This window comes from Pinus tabuliformis, chromosome 6, assembly GCF_031772625.1.
Source record: "Pinus tabuliformis cultivar Carrire ecotype Pingquan chromosome 6, CPIR1, whole genome shotgun sequence".
NCBI classification, from domain to species: Eukaryota; Viridiplantae; Streptophyta; class Pinopsida; order Pinales; family Pinaceae; genus Pinus; species Pinus tabuliformis.
Window position 1 is genome coordinate 78,488,384 of NC_142292.1, and position 19,016 is coordinate 78,507,399.

The 19,016-nt window shown below is 34.8% G+C and overlaps 1 protein-coding gene across 2 annotated transcripts; it reads left to right on the forward strand.

Annotated features, from left to right (window-relative positions):
* The first annotated feature begins 3,296 nt into the window (after window positions 1–3,296).
* Window positions 3,297–16,207, forward strand: LOC149257345 (uncharacterized). Of its 2 annotated transcripts, XR_016256711.1 has the most exons (5): window positions 3,297–3,654; window positions 3,767–4,018; window positions 14,065–14,118; window positions 14,225–15,279; window positions 15,427–16,207. XR_016256711.1 is itself a non-coding variant. In XM_089414065.1 (4 exons), exons 1-4 carry the CDS (start codon window positions 3,562–3,564, stop codon window positions 14,321–14,323), a joined length of 498 nt encoding a protein of 165 aa, XP_089270191.1. In that variant the 5' UTR covers window positions 3,297–3,561; the 3' UTR covers window positions 14,324–16,207. The 2 variants fall into 2 exon arrangements, 1 of the variants encoding a protein (XP_089270191.1); XM_089414065.1 differs by having other exon boundaries at window positions 14,225–16,207.
* The last annotated feature ends 2,809 nt before the right edge of the window (window positions 16,208–19,016 follow it).

Below are 19,016 nucleotides of genomic sequence, written 5' to 3' on the forward strand. Positions count from 1 at the left end.
TGGAAATGATAGGCATTGAACTAATTAGAGGCATAAACTAACAATTATAAGAAAAAGAACATGTTAATAGACAAATTTAATTTCTTTAATACTAGGGTGAAGGACATGGTGACAAAAACTCAAACATTCTAATAAAAACTTTGATGTCAACAACTAAAGTGGGAGTAAATGCATAGCCAAAAGGTACATGGAAGTGAGCATGATGCCAATAAGTCTAAGTCCCATTACAAATTAGAAATAAAAGGTGCAAAACTAGTTAGAAATATTTTAAGCAACATAGATTTAAAATTTGTAAATTTAGCATTTTACAATTACACCGATTAAAATTTAGCATGATGTTTTTAGAACACTCTGGTATAAGAATAACATGATGTTTTAGAATAGGCTAGTATAGGGTTTCGTGGACAATCATATTTATAAAGAATAAAAATAATAAAGATAATTAAGTATATGAAGAAAACCCTAATCACATATTTATAAAGAATAAAAATAATAAAGATAATTAAGTATATGACGAAAACCCTAATCGAGAATAAAAAAATAAAGATAATTAAGTATAAGAAGAAAACCCTAATCGAGAATAAGAAGAGTAAAGATATTGAAGTATAAGAAGAAAACCCTAATGATATAAATAGAAATAATAGGGGAAGAGGAAGATGTACCTCTTTTTGTTTATCAGGAGAAAGATGCAGAGCTTGAGGTACCTCTTTTTGATTATCAGGAGAAAGATGCAAAGCTTGATGATGTTCTTAGAACAATGCCCAACTCGGAAAAAGAGTAGTTGTGTAAAGCGAGATACATTATTTCTCCTAACATTCAAGGCCGAGAAAAGAATGAATGCAAAGAATATATGAGGGAATGCGACAACAACTCCTCCTCTGCAAGTTGAAGGTAAGTTACTGAGAAGAAATTGATCTGTAGAGTAACATATGTATATTGTGATTGTGATTTAGATTTATATTTTATCTTGACGATTGCAAAAATAAAAATCTAAATAAAAAACATTGTATTGAACTTTAGATCTACACATTCTTAGCTTAGATCTATGCATTATTAGATAAACTCTAAGATCTGCTTTTAAATCTATATGTATATCACATATAGAAATTCATTAGGTCAACATATGTATTAATAGATTCTGGACACACCCACCATCAACTCCTCCCCCATAAATTTATGCCTAAAACCCACTAAAAACTAGACCATCTATAAATATACTAAATTACACCTCATAAATTTGAACGGCTTATTAGATCTAACCTGATAAAACTTGATTAAACCCCACACATAGATATTGTTCATTGTAAAAGGATTTCAAACTCGTAAACCCGTAGATCCCTCCGGGTGTTGAATCATGAGTATATGGATGACCATACTTGTTTTGCAGTGTTTTGTTTTTCTGATTTTTTTTTTTTGGTTTCTTTAATATTTAAATTAGTCAATGGCTAGGCTAGTGCAATGACTGCACTTGCCCTTTGAAAATGAGAGAGTGCCATTTACAGGTTTGTTTGTAATCCCCTTTCTCTCCATTTACACGAAGCACAATATTCAATACGCGTTTCTATTTTTCAAAATTAGTAAGTCACTCGGGATTAGTCACTCAGAAACAAAGAAAAACTAGAAACGGAATGAATTCAATTTTATGAATTTTTTTCACTAATAATTTAACTTTTTGAATTTTTTTTATCATTAATTCAATTTTATAATTTTTTTTTAAGGAAATTATGATTTTTAATTATTTTTTAGTGGTTTTATTTTTTCAATAATTTATACACATAAGCAAGACTGTGGTAAATAGATTCCAAACACCATAACTCTCAAGTGAAATAATCTATATAAAATTACATTCTTATTCATATGTAAAACATCAAATATGGATGATAATGAAATGTACATATGAAAAAATAAAAGAAAGATAAGTGAATTTGATGGTAAGTCTCATCCATTGAGAAATAATGACTTAAATCATTATTTTAACTATTATTTTTTTGATAGATATAGTTTTGATATCTAACTTTCACTAATATATCATTTTGCCAAAATAAAACTAGTCAATAAATTATTTAAAAGATAAATAATAATGACTTAAATCATTATTTTAACTATTATTTTTTTGATACATATAGTTTTGATATTTAACTTTCACTAATATATCATTTTGCCAAAATAAAACTAGTCAACAAATTATTTAAAAAATAAATTAGAATATTTAAATTATATATATATATTTTATTTTCTTTATATTATATATTTACATAGTTTAAAAAAATAGTAATTTTTCATTGACTAATGAAAAATACATATAACTGATATAAAAATAGTCAATTACTTATTCACTAACACATTTAGTATATCTTTCTGAAAACCATAAAGACTAGACAATTATGTTCATGGCATGATGCCTAGTGTCATCAAAATCAAATATATACGTATAAGCTTATTATGATACACTCCAATGTTCATTTAAAAAAAAAAAACATTTAAAAATATTAATGAAAAAATATATATCAGAGTTGAGCTTTGTCTGGCAATTATATGCATTGTCCATGCCTTTTATAAATGACTAATAATAAAATTCTTGTATCTGTTTTTTTTCAATAATTTTCCAAATGCCATGATCTTGTTGAGTGTCTGCTTTAAATAAAGTATCTCAATTGTTAGAATATTGTTGAAGTGGAAGATGCTTACATCACCTCTGTTTCAATGGCTCTGGATCATAACATGAGATATTTTTGAATATTTGGTATTTTATTTGGTTTCAAGTCTTTTTGGTTTATATGTAGAGTTAGAATATTGTTGAAGTGGAAGATGATTACATCACCTCTGTTTCAATGGCTGGCCAAAGAATTGCAACAAAGATGTTAAAATCCTTAGCTATAGCTTGTCAACTTCAAGATGTACTTATGAGGCATTGCACACTATGTCTGAAAATTACAAAAAGACACCTATCTACTTAAGAAGGAGACCCATCAATTTTATAATGTACGGTCTACTTGGCTAAAAGAAGTTGAAAAATACTAAAGCAATAATCAAAAGCATGGTAAAAACCACAGAAGGAAAGAGGCCTTAAAACAAGATTTGAGATCAACTAATAATCAGAGTTTGAATATGCTTGTCCTGAATGAAATTTGAGATGAAGTGTTGCAGGTTCAAGTAAATTGTTGTACTACAGTGTTAAATATTATTAATATTTAGCACTATTAATATCATTATTTTTCTACCAAACTATTGAGAGATTGTAATATTATTTTCAGTTTGTTTATATCTATAGATTGGAACTCTTTCCAAAATAACTTAGAATTATTTTTTTCCAAAAAAAACAGTTCTTCCCTATTAAAACCTGCTTCTCAGCTTTTAGATCAGACATTTCTTTACTGTTATCACAGTTTAAGTCATCTAATTAATTTTGTGTACATATTTTCTTGTTCTCCGTTTCAGGGGTTTCAGCTGGAAGACAGAGCCGTTACAAAGCTTGAGCAGAGGCATTCCCATACAGCCCAGTACTGCGATTCCAGCGCAAAGGAACGAAGAGTAAGAAAGCACCGGAAAAATAAAAAGAAAATGGTTCAAAAGCTTCCCCAGTGGTTTCGTAAAGGATGGATAACGGACATAAGATACCGAGAATTTGGCGCGACAGCAGAGTCAAAGGATAAGGTATATTTTTAGCGAGACGAACGCTTGTGGTGCTTTGTAAAGAAACTTAGGTCATAATGAATAAAAAATGTCTCATTTTTGTTTACACCAATAAAATGGTTGTTTACTGTAGTATTATGTCCAAAAATCTACCGGCTTTCGATTCCGGTCTCTGCGGGAAGTTACATTGTACCTATATTCTGCTGAGAAACCGAAGCCGAAGTATAGGTTACTGGGAAGCCAAAAATATGAAGCATTTGCGACTCCACCGTCAACAAATTCATTGATTTTTAAGACTCCTGATTTAAATTCTAGTCCTCAAAGAGTGCCGGAATTGGAATATGTGAATTCTCTTTCCAAATCAAACAACAACGTCCTGCTTCAGGTATTGTCTCAAATCTAGCGAATGTTGGATCTGTTCTTATCAATGTGATATATTCTTCTGTTTTCTGCAATCTCAAAGAACTTTTTTTTGGCTTGCTACTTGCTACTTCTTACATGTGTAGATGCTGCGTATATATTAGTATTTAGGATTATTTTGAAAAGACGTTCATGTTTAAAAAGATGCTTGCTTAAAATATCTGAAACTAGGCTGAAAATTGAGCACTTTGCATGGAGAGATTTTGAATTTAGTCCACCGACTGGATTTTGGTTATTACGAGCTTTTGGGTGAATTAGGTTTCTAGGACGACTCTTCACATTTCGGTTTGAGCAATTAATCCTTCTTGACTTCAAGAAGGAATCGCCTATAACAAGGAATTGCTTAATACTTGTAAAGAGACTTTCAAAATAATAATGTAGTCGGGCAACTCTTAATTTAGGCACAGAAAGCTCTCACGTGACAGGGATCAATAATCTCCCATTCACGATGAGGAGTCGTCGAGAATTTACCGAAGCACAAGGACCTGAAACGGATTAGATGATAGAGACACTTTTGTTTGTGTTCCGATGGCTTTCTTTTGATTATGCACAGCCTCAGCTTTTGAAGACCCGGGGACAATTAATAACGAGCTGTACAACTGTTGGTGGGGCCACAAAGTTCGCGGAGGTAGAATTTGTTGATTTTTTATAGTTTTCTTAACCGATAATTACTTTTAATGATATTCATTCAGTTGTATTTACATTTATCATTAAACAATTACATAAAAGATTTTCAATAGTAAAACAGTAGAATCATAAAGAGATAGTCAAACAAGAACATAAAATTTTTACCCTGAAAAAATCCATGGGGAAATCCCAACAATTTTTTTCTGTAGAGAAATTGTTCACTCAACACAGATACATCTAAGTGAAACAAAAGTCAAACTTACAACCCTTGTCACACAGTCAAATTGCCTACCAGACACGATGATCTGTCAACAAATTCTACCTTCTTCTTCTCTCAGGAAAGATTCGGTTTTGTTGCCCAGGGAAGCTCATAAACTCGGCCACAAATTCGTTCCTTTATTTGCCTCAGATTTATCTTCTTTTCTTGCCTCATATTTGACTTCTTATTTGCCTCAGATTTATCTTCTTTTCTGGCCTCATAATTGACTTCTTATTTGCCTCAGATTTATCTTCTTTTCTTGCCTCATATTTGACTTTTTCTCAGCCTCAGCTGCGACTTCTTCTTTGCCTCAGATTTGACTTCTTGTTTTACACAATTACACAGAAGATCAGTAGAATAGTAGAATCATAAAAAGACAGCCCAACCAGAACACAAGATTTTTATCCAGGAAAACTCACACTCCAGCCGAACAAAAACACAACAAGATCTTTACCCTAAGAAAACTCACACACTTGGGAAAAACCCAACAACCTTTTTCCTTAGAGAAATTGTTCAAGTCACCCGAGATACATCTAAACAAAAGTCAAACTGGTAGCCCTGGTCACCTGGTCAAACTGCCTACTAGAGAAGACAACCTGCCGCTCAACCAATTCAGCCTTCTTTTTCTCTCAGGAAAGACTCGGTTCGTTGTTGTGTGCAAATTTGGAAATTCTTGTCGATGTCATGGAAGTGTTGGTTACTTTCTGATGTTGTAGCTGGAGATGCCTTTTAGACATCTATGTCAAATGTAACTAGACATGAAGCTTGGACAGTGTTTGGAAATTTGCCTGAATATAATGCTGTTTCCTAGAATGCATTGGTTGTTAGATATTTGCTGAATGGGTATCCCAGATATTTGTAAGGGTCTTTCGAGAAATGCCAGAACAGGATGTTGTCTCATGGAATGCAATGATTGTGGGATATGTGCCAGAGTTGGAAGCTCTGACACTTTCTCAGAAATGTAATTGACTGACATGGAGCCATATGTGGACAGATTTTCATGTGTGCTTCTTGCATGTGTCAATTTGGTAGCTTCGAGACATGAAAAGCTTGCCACAAATGTATAATTAGATATGGATTTCAATCTGATGGTTTTGCGGTTGCTTTCCTTATAACGTGTCTGAAACGCAAGACCATAAATGATGCACACCAGGTCTATAATAGAAGGCCTAGATGAGTTGGGTTGTCATGAATGCAATGATCTCAGGATATGCAATGAATGGATTTGAAAACTAGGATCTCATTCGCTTGAGGAGATATTACATCATACTGGACAATGCTAAATTTGTGTGTATCTTGTCTTCTTGTATCCATGTAAGCTTGATGAAAAGTGGTTCAAAATACTTTCATTGCATGAGTCTGGATTATCACATAGAACCACACAACTGGAGCACAATGTGTGCATGGTTGATCTTCCTCACCATTCTGGGCACCTGAATCATCTTCTTTAATGCTGAATGGATCCCCTATGATATAGGTTCTAGAGAGTAAGCCATCGAGGCCCTTCCTATAAACGTGTTGAGGATTAAAGCCATTGCAGTGGATTAAACTTTAAAGGACAAAACTCTCAGAACCAGCAGGCCCTTACAGAAGCGGAAGATAAACTAGAGGTCATACATGATGACCTAACAAATGTTATGTTCTGATGCGAGTCTAGAAGAAGATAGAAGCAAATTTCTAGCTGGGGAAGAGGCATTATGGAGATAAAAAGCTAAGGCAGAGTGGTTGAAAGGAGGAGGATAAAGCTACTTTTTTTCACATGTATGACATCAATGGCCTTGTTGATTCTGTCTTTCTTTAAAGATGTTGTTAAAGTGCGTGCGGATCACTACAAGAAAATCTACAAGTTGAATATTTCTGAAATTTTCCTATACATCTCTCTTTTGAACAGATTGCTCTTAGATGAGCAAAATGATTCACTCAATGCCCACGTCAGTGAAGAGTATCTTTAAAAGGTATAAAAACTCTTTTCAAGGTGATAAATCTTTAGTCATAGATGGCTGGACCATTGAGCTTTTGGAAGGTTTCTTTAAAGAGATAAGGGAATACTTGTCACTAGCTGTTGAAGAACCAAGATCCATGGGGAATGACTCGTTCTTTCAACTCCACCTTCATTGCGAACAACCTCAATATGAATAAGCCCCTTTCTCTTTCACGCAAATTGGCCCATCTCATTAACGATTATGCAGATGTGTTTACAAAATTGTGCCAAAGTAATGAAGGCTATCATCTCTGATGAGCAGTTTGGTTTTCTTCCAGGAAGGCAGATTTTTGATATGGTGGGAATTTCCCAAGGTGCTCCACACTATTAAATCAAGGAATACTACCTCCTCCGTCATCAAGTTGAATCTCTCAAATACATATGATAGAGTGGACTCAATTTTCTTAAGATTGTAATTGATGCTTCACATAGGGTTTGATATCCACTTTGTCAATTGGATAGGTAAGTGCATATCTACAATATCATACGTTGCCTTATAAATGGGTCACCTTATTTTTTCCAGCCACAGAGAGGATTTAGTCAAGATGCGCCCTGTCACTTTTACTCTTCTTATTAGTGCCAAAGGTTCTCAGTAGAATTTTGAAGAGTCTAAACGAAGGATGACAAATAAAAGTAATTCAAGTGACCAAAGAACTCACTATCACCCATATACTCTTTGTATAGGATATTATGGTTCTTCCCGGGAGGCAAAAATGTTAGGAAATGTTCTTCTTCAATGCTGTATAGCTACATGAATAAAGACCTACCTTTAAAATTCAACCACAACCTTGCACCAGATTGATGGTCCAACTTCTATTAGAATTAAGATTTTGTTTCTATTTAAAGTTACAGAATTTGAAGAGACTACAAAGTATTTGGGTTTTCACTTGAAGGAAAATAACTACTACAAAGACTGGCTATGGCTATTTTTAAAGACTGAAAAAGGGTCATTTTTTAGAGGGAGCCTGACCCTTGTTAAAAGCATGTTTGAGGTCACACCTATTTATCAGACGTCTTTTCCTTCAATACCCACAGACATACTAAACAAGATAATGAAAATGTGCTCCAGGTATGTTTGGGCAGGAATGAGAATATGTTGGCATACTTTTAGTTAAATGGAAAACACCATTAAGGCCTAAGAAGTAGTGAAGCTGGGGGTTCAAAGTTTTCTCTCCATTTTTAGAATCGTTGGCTACAAAGGTAATGCGGAGAGTCCTCTTTATTGAAGTTTTGTGGCAGAGTGTGATGAAGTGGAAATATATTGAACCATCAATCCTGGAGGACTGGATAAGATACCCTAGAAAATCGATTTCTGGATGATCTATGGTATGGAAAGAGGTACTAAAAGATTTCTCAATCATTGGTGATCGTCTTTCCTAGCTAATTGGAAACGGACAGAAGGTCCATATTGGAACGAACTGATTCATGGATGGGAGGCCTCCATATGTCAAGCATCTCACAACGTTTGATTGCCCTCTTACATTTCTTAAAATTGGTTTTATTTGGAAGCATTTTATGACAGGAACAATGAGGATGCAAGCCAGGTAGGACTCAACAAGGATTTGGCACTAAAGTAGAACCGATATGTCTCTGCCCCAGATTAACCAAACATCTTGTATGGGTTGAAAATGAAATAGGAAATGACTACAAGGTTAATCTAAGATACCTTGCAGCTCTTAAAAAAAGGAGGAAAAGGATATTTCAAACTGGCAGCATATTTGAAAGCTTTAGATGCCCTTAAAATATCATGATTTCTTACGACTTTTCCTAGAAAAAAACAATAAAATCTTTGATCTGGGATATACTACAAAAAAAGCTGGCAGAGTCCTGGGAGTTGCCCATTATCTATGGAAAGTTATGCAAGCATCAATCAGATTTCTGTTCAATGTTATTTTACTGAAGTGGTATGTAGTGCTACAAAATCTATCACTAGTGGCAAAGGGGTATGGTATGAAGACACAGAAGAAACATCAGAAATCTGGTTGGAATATCAAGAGGTAAGATCTGAAGCACATCGACCTCTTCCATGTTTTATTTTATAAGGTGGTATGGCTAACTAGGAATGAATTCCTATTCCAAGGAGCTTGTAAATAACCATACAAAATCTTTTGCAAACTTAAACGAGCCTATCTACTGTTTGAGAAACCAAAAAAGGTGAAAAAGTATTGATTTGCTGTAGATCCAAGAATAGAGACATCAAGTATTCATGTGTATTTGAAGGCGCCTCAAAATATCGAGGTTCACCTTTCTGACTTCCACAAAATCAGATTTGAGTGTGTTTTGTGCAGTGCGCACAATCACCTCTGAAGAAATCAAGGTCTTATCTATTTTGATGAAATTATCCTTGGAAGGAGGACTCGGGGTCATCGATATTTATGGATACTATTTACTGGTGGTGGAATGGCTAAGGGGAATTAGAATGCAAAGAAATATAGATGTATTTGATAGTTTTCAACACGTGAAAGAAATCAAATTAAGCTTCACTAAAATCCACATTCGTCACATCTATTGAGAGCACAACCATGATCCAAACAAGCTTGTCGCAAAGATCCAAGCTCTCTCCTTGTAAGACTTTTTAAGATGGGGATTGCTTTGTGAGAGGTTTGAAAAATCTATGTAATGGGTAGTTTTCATTTTCGATGATCTATTTTGGAGTTTTATGGAGGTTTTGTTTGTGAACTCTATAACTGAGCTTATGCACCTTAATGTTTTGTCAAAAAATCATATGTATTCCTTCTATTTTAAATAATGGAAGGGATTATGTTATATTTCTTGGAAAAGCACTATAAATATATACAATAGACATTAGTCATAAAGCTAGAAATCATGGATGGTACATTAAAATATGATAAAATAATATTAGGGGCATCAATTAACATGATAAAAGACACCACAATGATCCATTACATCGAATTTTATGATTCAACTGGCCTTGATGGACCCATAGGACCCATTATGTTGTGATAAGGGAACAACATGCCCTCCCTCAAGAGATTTGTCCTTTAAGCATTAAGATGATTTCAAATAGTAAGAATTCCTCTTATTTTTTCTTAGTGCTTTCCATGCTTAATTATCTATCCATCCATTTGTAATTATTATTGGTGCCAATCCTTGATAACCTAATGCTACTAGGTTGTTTTCTTTTTATTCCATGTATTATCATCATTTTTCCAATTTGTTGTAGTTTTTAGTTTTATCATATACTTGTTCCTTGGCTTTTGAGTACATGAATTCCATTGGTTCTTCCATTTATTTTCTTTGAACGGGGTTACTGATATGCACTTTCCTGTATTCATTATAGGCGTTCCTAGTAATGAGGATATCAATATTGTTCCACCTTTTAAGGTTTTTCTCCATCATGCACAACATTATCATTAATCTTCCTTTCTAGTATAGTACCGTGCCCTAGCTTATGTTCTTGATCTTTGATTGTGGTCACTTCTGAGATAATACTATCATATTTTGTCTTTAACCATGATCTCTACTTCAAGTGTAAGAAATTTGTGGCAACCTTGTTATATCTTCTATTCCTTCCCCTTTTGAAACTGAATTATTGTACCATCCATCAACTTTGTTTATCCATCTTCATGTCCTTTTTGAATTTTTATTTGTCTTCATCTCTATTTAAGGCTTCATCAAACTTATAACATATTCCCTATTCAACTCTCTTGCTCATCTCATCAAGTATGAGCTTTGGTTCGTTAACCTCAACAACCTTGATAATTACTCCCTAGAAGATTAAATATACTAAATAAAAAACATGGATGAGAATTTAACACTTAATAAAATATAACGACGGAAGCAAAATGATCGCACCAATTTCATACACATGCACACATAAATTTTCCCTTCAAAATCTGTTGTTGCTCTAATTTAATTCTACAACATACAAGGGCTCCCTTCTTGGGTAATGGCCATTTGAGGAAAAATACTAATACAACAAGAACTTGGAATTAATTCAATTGATCAAACTATTTGTACTTCGATTTGCTAGCTCATTTGGACCCATCGCTTATTGCCCCTTGCACTCTTCCTCACACCCTGCACACTGGAATGAATATCCTTCACCCAATCACTGAGTTCTAACACTCACCGTCTTGTGTTCAAAGATGTGTATTCCTTAGCCTTGCCTTCTTTTAAAAGTTCAATTTATTGATTGAATCCACAACCATAATCTCCAAAGTGATTGATGGTTGAGATTAGATCTCAAGAACACTTTAGATCAATGATTGAGATTCATCTAATTCATTAATGTAAATAACCATTGTATTTCATTATATTAACTCACTTTATCTTTTAAAAGTCATTTACTTTAATTAATTAATTGCTAAGATTAAGGGTCAATTAGGTGACTTTCACATGCCTAAACACATAGGCTTCTTTGGAAGTACCTTCCCAAGCTATTTTTTTTTGTTTGTTTGTTTTTTTTAATCTAAGATAATCGGTAATTGGTGAGAGTTATCCTGAACAGGCCTAGGATCAAATCCAACTGGCTGCCACTATAAAACTAGGCTAGGTGCAACAGCTTGCAAGCCGCACACAATAGCAATTAAATTATGCCTCAACAAGAGCCCAGACGTCTGCTAAGGGGTCACCTACTCTTCTAGCCCAGATGAGGATGATCTCACACTAAGAGACTAGGGAGGGTTTGTTGCACCAAAGGAAGCCCTAACATTGGAGGAGGCCACTTCCAACAGTTGGAGACCCATGGAAACCACTTTGTGGCACCCCAACTAGAGCTTAGGACCCCAACTCTCAAATCATGAACTTCACAGGAATCTACACCTTCTTGGACACCTCATCACCCTTGGACATGGCATTTGGAGCATTTACTATTGACGACATTAGCATGAGAGTGCCTACAACTCACATGTGTGGACAAATTAGGGCACATTTTGATATAGCTAGTCGGTTGGCTTGTAATTCTAGGACATTTTAGCATCAAACTTGTTTTAGGGTCTTTGTTAGGCTTATTATTAGTCCTAATCCTCATATAAATAGAGGATAGGCTCATTGTATTGGATCATCATCACTTGTGACTTATTTTGGCCCTCTTAGAGATTTTCAATCTTCTTGTTTTCTTGTGGAGATGTGACTTTATAGTGTATTTTTCTATTTGGAGCTATTTCTTTGGTCTCGAAGATGTTATTTTGGAGCAATAGAAGCTTGTTCATGCATTCTATCTTGTAAGTGTACTTTGGATTTCATAATTTTTTTTTGTGTCTAATATATGGAATGGTTGATTATCTAGGGTTTCTAATTTGCTAGTTATTGTTGAAAATCATTGTATTGAATCTAGATGATAGCATTGTATGCATTACTTACCCATAGAATGTGAATGGTAATCCCATTGGTGAATCTTTAAAGTAGCTCTCCCAATTGACTTTGCTCCCCCACAAAAGTGATAGCTAGGATTCAACATTGGAAGGAGTGTTGGTTGCATCAATATTAGCCCCTTGTAGTAGCTAATCTATCCATTTCAAAGCTAAATTCTTTATGTCCTAGGTAGATCTTGCTCTAGAAAAACCCTAGTTTGCCCTTCTCCTTCCTTAATTTGAAGGTATTGATTGTTTGGAAGCCTTTTCTTGGCCTTGTGACTCTAGGTTGATCCTTTTGGCTTGTTATTTCTAAAGCTCTATATCATTCGTCCCCTGAATAGGCCTCATTAGAGGAAGCGAATTGCCCCATCATGCTTGATGAGCCTTGTTCTTAGGAAGAGTTGTCCTCTGCAAACCTATCTTCTCACCTTATCCCTTGGATTTAACATCTCTCTGGATGACCTAATAAGGGCAAGCCTCCCTAGTGGTGAAAGTACATAAACGAGCATGAGGTAGTGGCTATGGTGACAGTGGGCCACACCTCATTGTTGTCCCTTGGTCTAGTTTTTCCCTTGTGAGCCCCCCTCACAAGACCTGCTAGATTTTGAGGCAACGCCTTTGGTGTCGTTGCCCGGGAGTATATTAGTCAACCTCTTGGTGGGTTTAAAGATTAAAGTTCACCTTTCTTTGAAGAGAAAAATTCATAATGAAAATCTGGATTCTCTTCTAGTGACCCCAACAGAACTTGACCATGGAACTTGGAAGTAGCTACTTAAACCCCCTTAACTTATCATCGAAGAAATGGTGAGTCTCCTGGTTTCCTTTTATGGATAGGGTAAGCTGTGTCCACTATCCCCCTGAGGTGGCATTGAAGGTGAATATTTGAGGGCATTTATTTCCCCTCCAATGACGTTTGATAACTTTTGGAGAATTGACCAATCCCTTTGCCTCCAGGATCATCACTCCCTACAACTTTGCAATTGGATATGTCCTTTGGCAATATACCGTCACTTTTGTTCTTATTAGGGTTTGTAAACTTGTGTTTCTTATCCTTATTACAAGTGTTTTTTATGCCTCTCTTTTGACTTTTGTAATTTATCTTTTTTATTTAGCATTACAAAGTATTTTGAGAATTATCTGAAGGATTAAAATGCATTGCTGTTGAAGAGCATGTCAAAATAAGTTTTGAGAAGTGCATCCCTATCTAACACTGATATATTATAGAACAAACTGTTCAAAGATCATTAAAGTATAAACTAATTTGCACTTTTCTTTTCTAACTTCAGTGATTTGTCGAAACATGATTTTGATCTCTATTTTCTTGAACATTTTGATGCTTTAAAGCTTATTCGTGTTATTTGTTCAGACATATCTTTGACTGCTTGACTGTTGTGTATGTCTTATTTTAAACTTTCCTTAAAAGCTTATTCTGTGGAATTCTGAAATTTTAGGAAACACTCCTGATGTCTGTGAATCATGATTTAGTCAAAATCATTTATTTATAGACCAAATTGCTGTTGTGTTATTATTTTCTTCTGTTTGGCAATTTATAGAAGATTCTATCGAGTATTCTGGAATCTGAACATGATTTTGATGTATTGGGGTTTTTCCAGACAGGTCTAACCTGTAGAAAATCTTCTGGTAAATTCAAACCTTGTATTCATTTGGGTTGTTTTGAACTAGAATCTTTTGTATGACCAACATGCTAGAAAATTCACTGGCATGAAATATTCACACTTTCTTTAACCATTTGTCCAACTATTTGCTATTTAAATTTTCATTTGCTTTTAAATAAGAAATGAAAGTTTCTTTATTTGCGCATGCAGTGGCAGTGTCCTATGTGCAAGGAGAATTATTCAATGGACAGCATCATTAATTTTGTAAGTAATTTGTTGCAATTTTTTGATGGGAACAGGATGATAAAGGAACATCAAATTTATGCTAATTCCTAACATGTCAAAACTTTATCATTATCTAATATGGCAGATGAAAAACTACTCTAAGGACGTAACTGAAGTTGAGGTGAAACCAGATGCTTCTTGGTATCCAACGGTTGAAGGTTATGCCAGTCTCCGTGAGCGTTGACATCAGCCAGATAGATCAATGACTATCTCAATTAGAAAAATTAAACATCAGCAGGGAAACTTGAACCAAGTTAAATGTGAGAGTATTGCCTTTAAAAATTGGAATAAAGAGGAATTGAGATGGTATCCAAACCTCGAAGGTTATGCCAGGCTCCATGAGCATTGGCATCGGCCAGATAGATCAATCATTATTTCAATTGGAAAAATTACACATCAACAGGGAAACTTGAACCAGGTTAAATGTGAGGGTATATTTGAAAGTCAGTTGCCTTTAAAAATTGGAATAAAGAGGACTTGAGATAGTTATTTGGGATTAGGTGGTGCTATCTTATCATCTACAGCAAATACTATGCCATGGATGGAAAAAGGGGAATATAAAAATCGTGCGAGCCATCAGCTACAGTGCGACTGATACAAATGGAGATGATGAAGATCCAAGTATTAATCAAGAAGGAAGTGAGGACCTTGTCAGGGAATATAAAAACTGTGCGAGCCCTCAACTGCAGTGCAAATGATACAAATGGAGATGATCAAGATCCAAGTATCAATCAGAAAGAAAGTGGAAGTGAGAACCTCGACTTTTCAACAAATAATGATGCCAGGTTTTGACTCTTCATTCTTGAGACGTAATCAGACTTTACAGAGAATTTCCAAGCATGTTTGTTCTGAACTCCAAAAGGACTCTGAACTAATAGTTCTAAGTGATTCAGAGGAAGAGAATGCGATTGATGTAAACATTGGTTAATCTATTGTTTCAGTTTTTGCTATTTCGGATACTTTGTGTCAAGGTGTAGAGTACCATTGAATTCCTATGAAGGTTTGCAGGAGGAATCACAGTTTGATTGCATTGGTATTACCTAAACCTTCATTCATCCGCACTTATTGGATCCTTTTCTGAAGTGATTTTGCTCCAGCATAGCATCAACGCTCCACTTGGTTATATTGGAGCTAATAGTGGTGAGTTCAATTTGTCAAATTGGTCCCCGTGCCCTCAGAATGTAGCATTTCATTTCTTTGGTACAAATCCAGATGTTTCAGGTACCTCAGTGTGCATATGTGGTACTTCTGACTCTTGTCAATATGTATGGTTTATTGGCTTCACAGCTGTAGGAGAACACAAGGGTTGGACCAACAATCCCTGACAACAGCCGTTCGTTAGATTCTTCCCCGTGTTCCTTATACACTTCTTCCATGTTCAAGCACAGCCTGCACAAGCATATGTTCAAACTGATTATGGAGACCTGTAATCACATGTGATGATGTACAGACTAATTGGATTTCACTCAGTTTATGTACCAGTAACAACTTGGGTAAGCCAGGTTTTAAGGAACCTGCTGCAGGAACACAGTGTAGACAATATCGTCTGCACCTGGGGAGATGGACTCCACTCATTAGCTATAGGTATACAAGGTCAAGGCATTGTATCTTCTATTCCTGAGTCGATCAAAGTAGAGTGGAAAACTACTTCCTGATTAACAGTGTGCAGCATCTATACCATCGAATGTTAGTGATAATAGAACTGATGGAGCTTTAGCGTATAACCAAGGTTCTGATAACCCATTACGTCATCAAGATGTCAGATCGATTTTAAGTTTCTGTGGATTCAGATTCTAATTAGGTCGCAGCATTCAGCATCAACTCTGTCGCTGGTCTTGCATGCCCATCGAGGATTATGAGACCAGGATTTTATTTTATGATTTACGTAGAAAAATCACCCTTTCCTATGGTGTTTGTATGCAAGGGATAACCCAGTTTTAATGCAGTAGCAGGTGCTTAAGAACTTTTGTAGTAATGGATGTAAGCCTTTTGATGCCTAAAGATGTATGACAGACTCGATGCTGCAATGATGCAAAGATGATGTTTTTTCTTGGTGAGTTTTGGCAAAGATGATGTTTAGATGTCTCTACGAGCATTGTGGAGAGGAATCAGAAAATTCCTATTGTGCTTTGCTTAACTTCATAATGGAAGCATATGATCTTAACTTCATAATGGAAGCATATTTTTATCATGACAAATAATTTCCCTATGGACTGGACTTTGAACACAAAACCAACTCTCAACAAATCTGAAGGGGCCTTAATTGTGTTTGTTTTCTTATCATTCTTGCATGATGGATAAATCTGGAAAAGCTTATTGTAAGGTACATTAAACAAATTTAAATATATATATTGACCATTTAATAAACTTGTCAACACCTCATTCTAGCTGTCAACACCTCATTCCTCAAAAATATTAGATTTGATTTTATCTATAATTTAAAAAATCATATAAGGTTATTTGCCAAAATCTGAAAACACAATCAAATGTTGCATGAAATTGGAATAGTTACAAAACTAAAATATTGCCTACAAACATTAAGTAAATTGACATCATGGTTAAACCTGTTTGTGTGAGGTAATTAGTATTATATATATAAGTTAATCAAATTAATATGATAGTTAAAAATATTTTTATGTGAATTAAATTTTCTTAAAGTAAAAGAAAGTATTTCTGAAATATAAATCATGTTATTTGATATGACACTTAAAATGCTCTCATGTGAGGTAAAATAGAATGTATCCAAGTAAAAATTAATTGGTATCTCATATATATAAATTATGTAAATTATAAATGTTTTTGTCTAAGTTAAAAGCAATTGTTTAATGCTAATAATATTTTAAAGGGAAAACAATGTTTCAATAAATTGTGTAAATAGATATTATTGTTAAAATGTATTTGTGTGAGATTTCTTTTTTACCAAAGTAAGAAATAATGAATATTTAAGAGATATAAAAAATTAAGATCATTGTTAGAAATATGAGTGTATAATATGGGTGCATAATTTAATTAAACTCAAATTATTCAAATTTGTAAACTATAATCCAATATAAGAAAAGAGGAAAATTAATGAAGAATAATTTAAATGTAAAACAAAGTTACATTATTTTAGATAATTGAAACCGACCTAGATCCATCTTAAATATGGATTTATAAGTGTTGACAGGATCAAATCTCTCCAGGTGAAAACCTCTTTTTGAGTGCAAATCTCTAGAGTGCAAAACTTGAGGAAATGTCATCTCTCGAGGTGAAACCCTCTTTTTTGAGTGCAAATCTCTGGAGTGCAAAACTTGAGGAAATGTTTGCACCTCGAGAAATTTCATCTCTCTTGGCGCTTGATAGAGCTAGAGTTAAAATGGATCTAGGTTGGTAAATAATCAAAACCAATTCCAATATCAAACAAATCTAGTGTAATACTCTAGCTTGAAGGGGCCCTATAGGAAATGGGTCTTACAACCAAGTTATATAGAACACTTATTTCATCAACAAGCTCAATATGTCAATACACACAACATCCAGACGTATCATAATTATTCTTGAGGTTGATATTAGTTATACCATCAGGGAATCCACCCATTGAAAGCCTTGAAATAGACCAAAGAAGCAGAACTAGTTGAGGACTGGTGAGAAGAAAAACAACATCCCAACTATAAGCTCAATAACATAAATTGTGTTAAACCAAATAAATCATTCAATGAAGATACTTTTTGGGACAAAATTGTGCACACAATTCCTTTGCACTTAGTCAATTTGAAGAAAATTGGGTTGTTTGATGATGTTGTAAAGTGGCTGCCACATTCCTAATGTTTACAGGTTAATACCAATACATAGTTTGTCTATGTATCAATAATTTGTCCAAAGTGTACTTTCCCTTCAACTCATATATAAATCAAATTTCCATAGAATAGTATAGTAACAGAATCTAAAATTTTCCATGGATTATTCCTCTAGAAACAAAGGCAACACTAGGAATACAAATGGTCCTCCTAATTAGCAAAGCCAATATATATGTAACTGGAAGGTGTGATTTTATTTCATTCTTCAAATACTGGTTTCTTTTTATTTCTTTCTGTTGACACCTAATCCTAATGATTGGGTGAATATAATGTAAATAGATAAATAAGTAATATGAACAGTCATCGGGAGATGAACTGAACAGTCTCTCCCTCATGTATTTAATGAAGACCTACCTGAAGGAATAAACACGAATAATTTTTGCCTTAAGGAGTTACTGCCTTGCCTGACATGATATCAGAGCCAGCTCCATTTTTTTGGCTTTTATGCCCTTTGTAACTCCCTATTCTGCTCCTCTGCTGTCCATTCAAAAGCGTTGTCGATACGCTGCTCCATAAACGTTGGTGTCCATACGCTGCTCCATAATACGCTGCATACAAAGCGCTGTCCATAAACGTTGCATACTGAACGCTGCTCCACGCAGTGGCCTGAACGCTGCTCCACGCAGTGACCTGAACGCTGCTGCCACGTTCCTCTGCTGCAATGTTCCTCTGCTACAACGCTGGAAGCGTTCCTTTGCATCTTGTTTTTCCATACGCTGCTCACTCCCTATGCACAGTTTCCCATATCTCTACTCTCCTCATCATATTTTATTGGAAACATACAAAATCCCTGAGGGTTCTCCATGAGAATGGGTTCTTCCTCCTTTAAAACCTCTGAGTTCATTGTGTCTGTTGTGCCCATTTTGTTTTACTGTATGTTCTTCCCAATCTTCATTGCACACTAAATACTCTCATTCTACTGCACACTAAATACTCTCATTCCACCACATAAAGGTTTCACTGGAGGCTTCGCCATATCCAGGAGAGGGTTGCGTGGGGAATCCTTAGAGCTTCTGGACCTGTGTTGCGAAGTGCGAGTGC

Coding starts and splice junctions, on each gene's coding strand:
- LOC149257345 (XM_089414065.1), top strand. CDS start 3,562: ATGGTTCAAAAGCTTCCCCAGTGGTTTCGTAAAGGATGGATAACGGAC. Junction 3,655..3,766: donor CAGCAGAGTCAAAGGATAAG/GTATATTTTTAG, acceptor TGTTTACTGTAG/TATTATGTCCAAAAATCTAC. Junction 14,119..14,224: donor TGGACAGCATCATTAATTTT/GTAAGTAATTTG, acceptor CTAATATGGCAG/ATGAAAAACTACTCTAAGGA.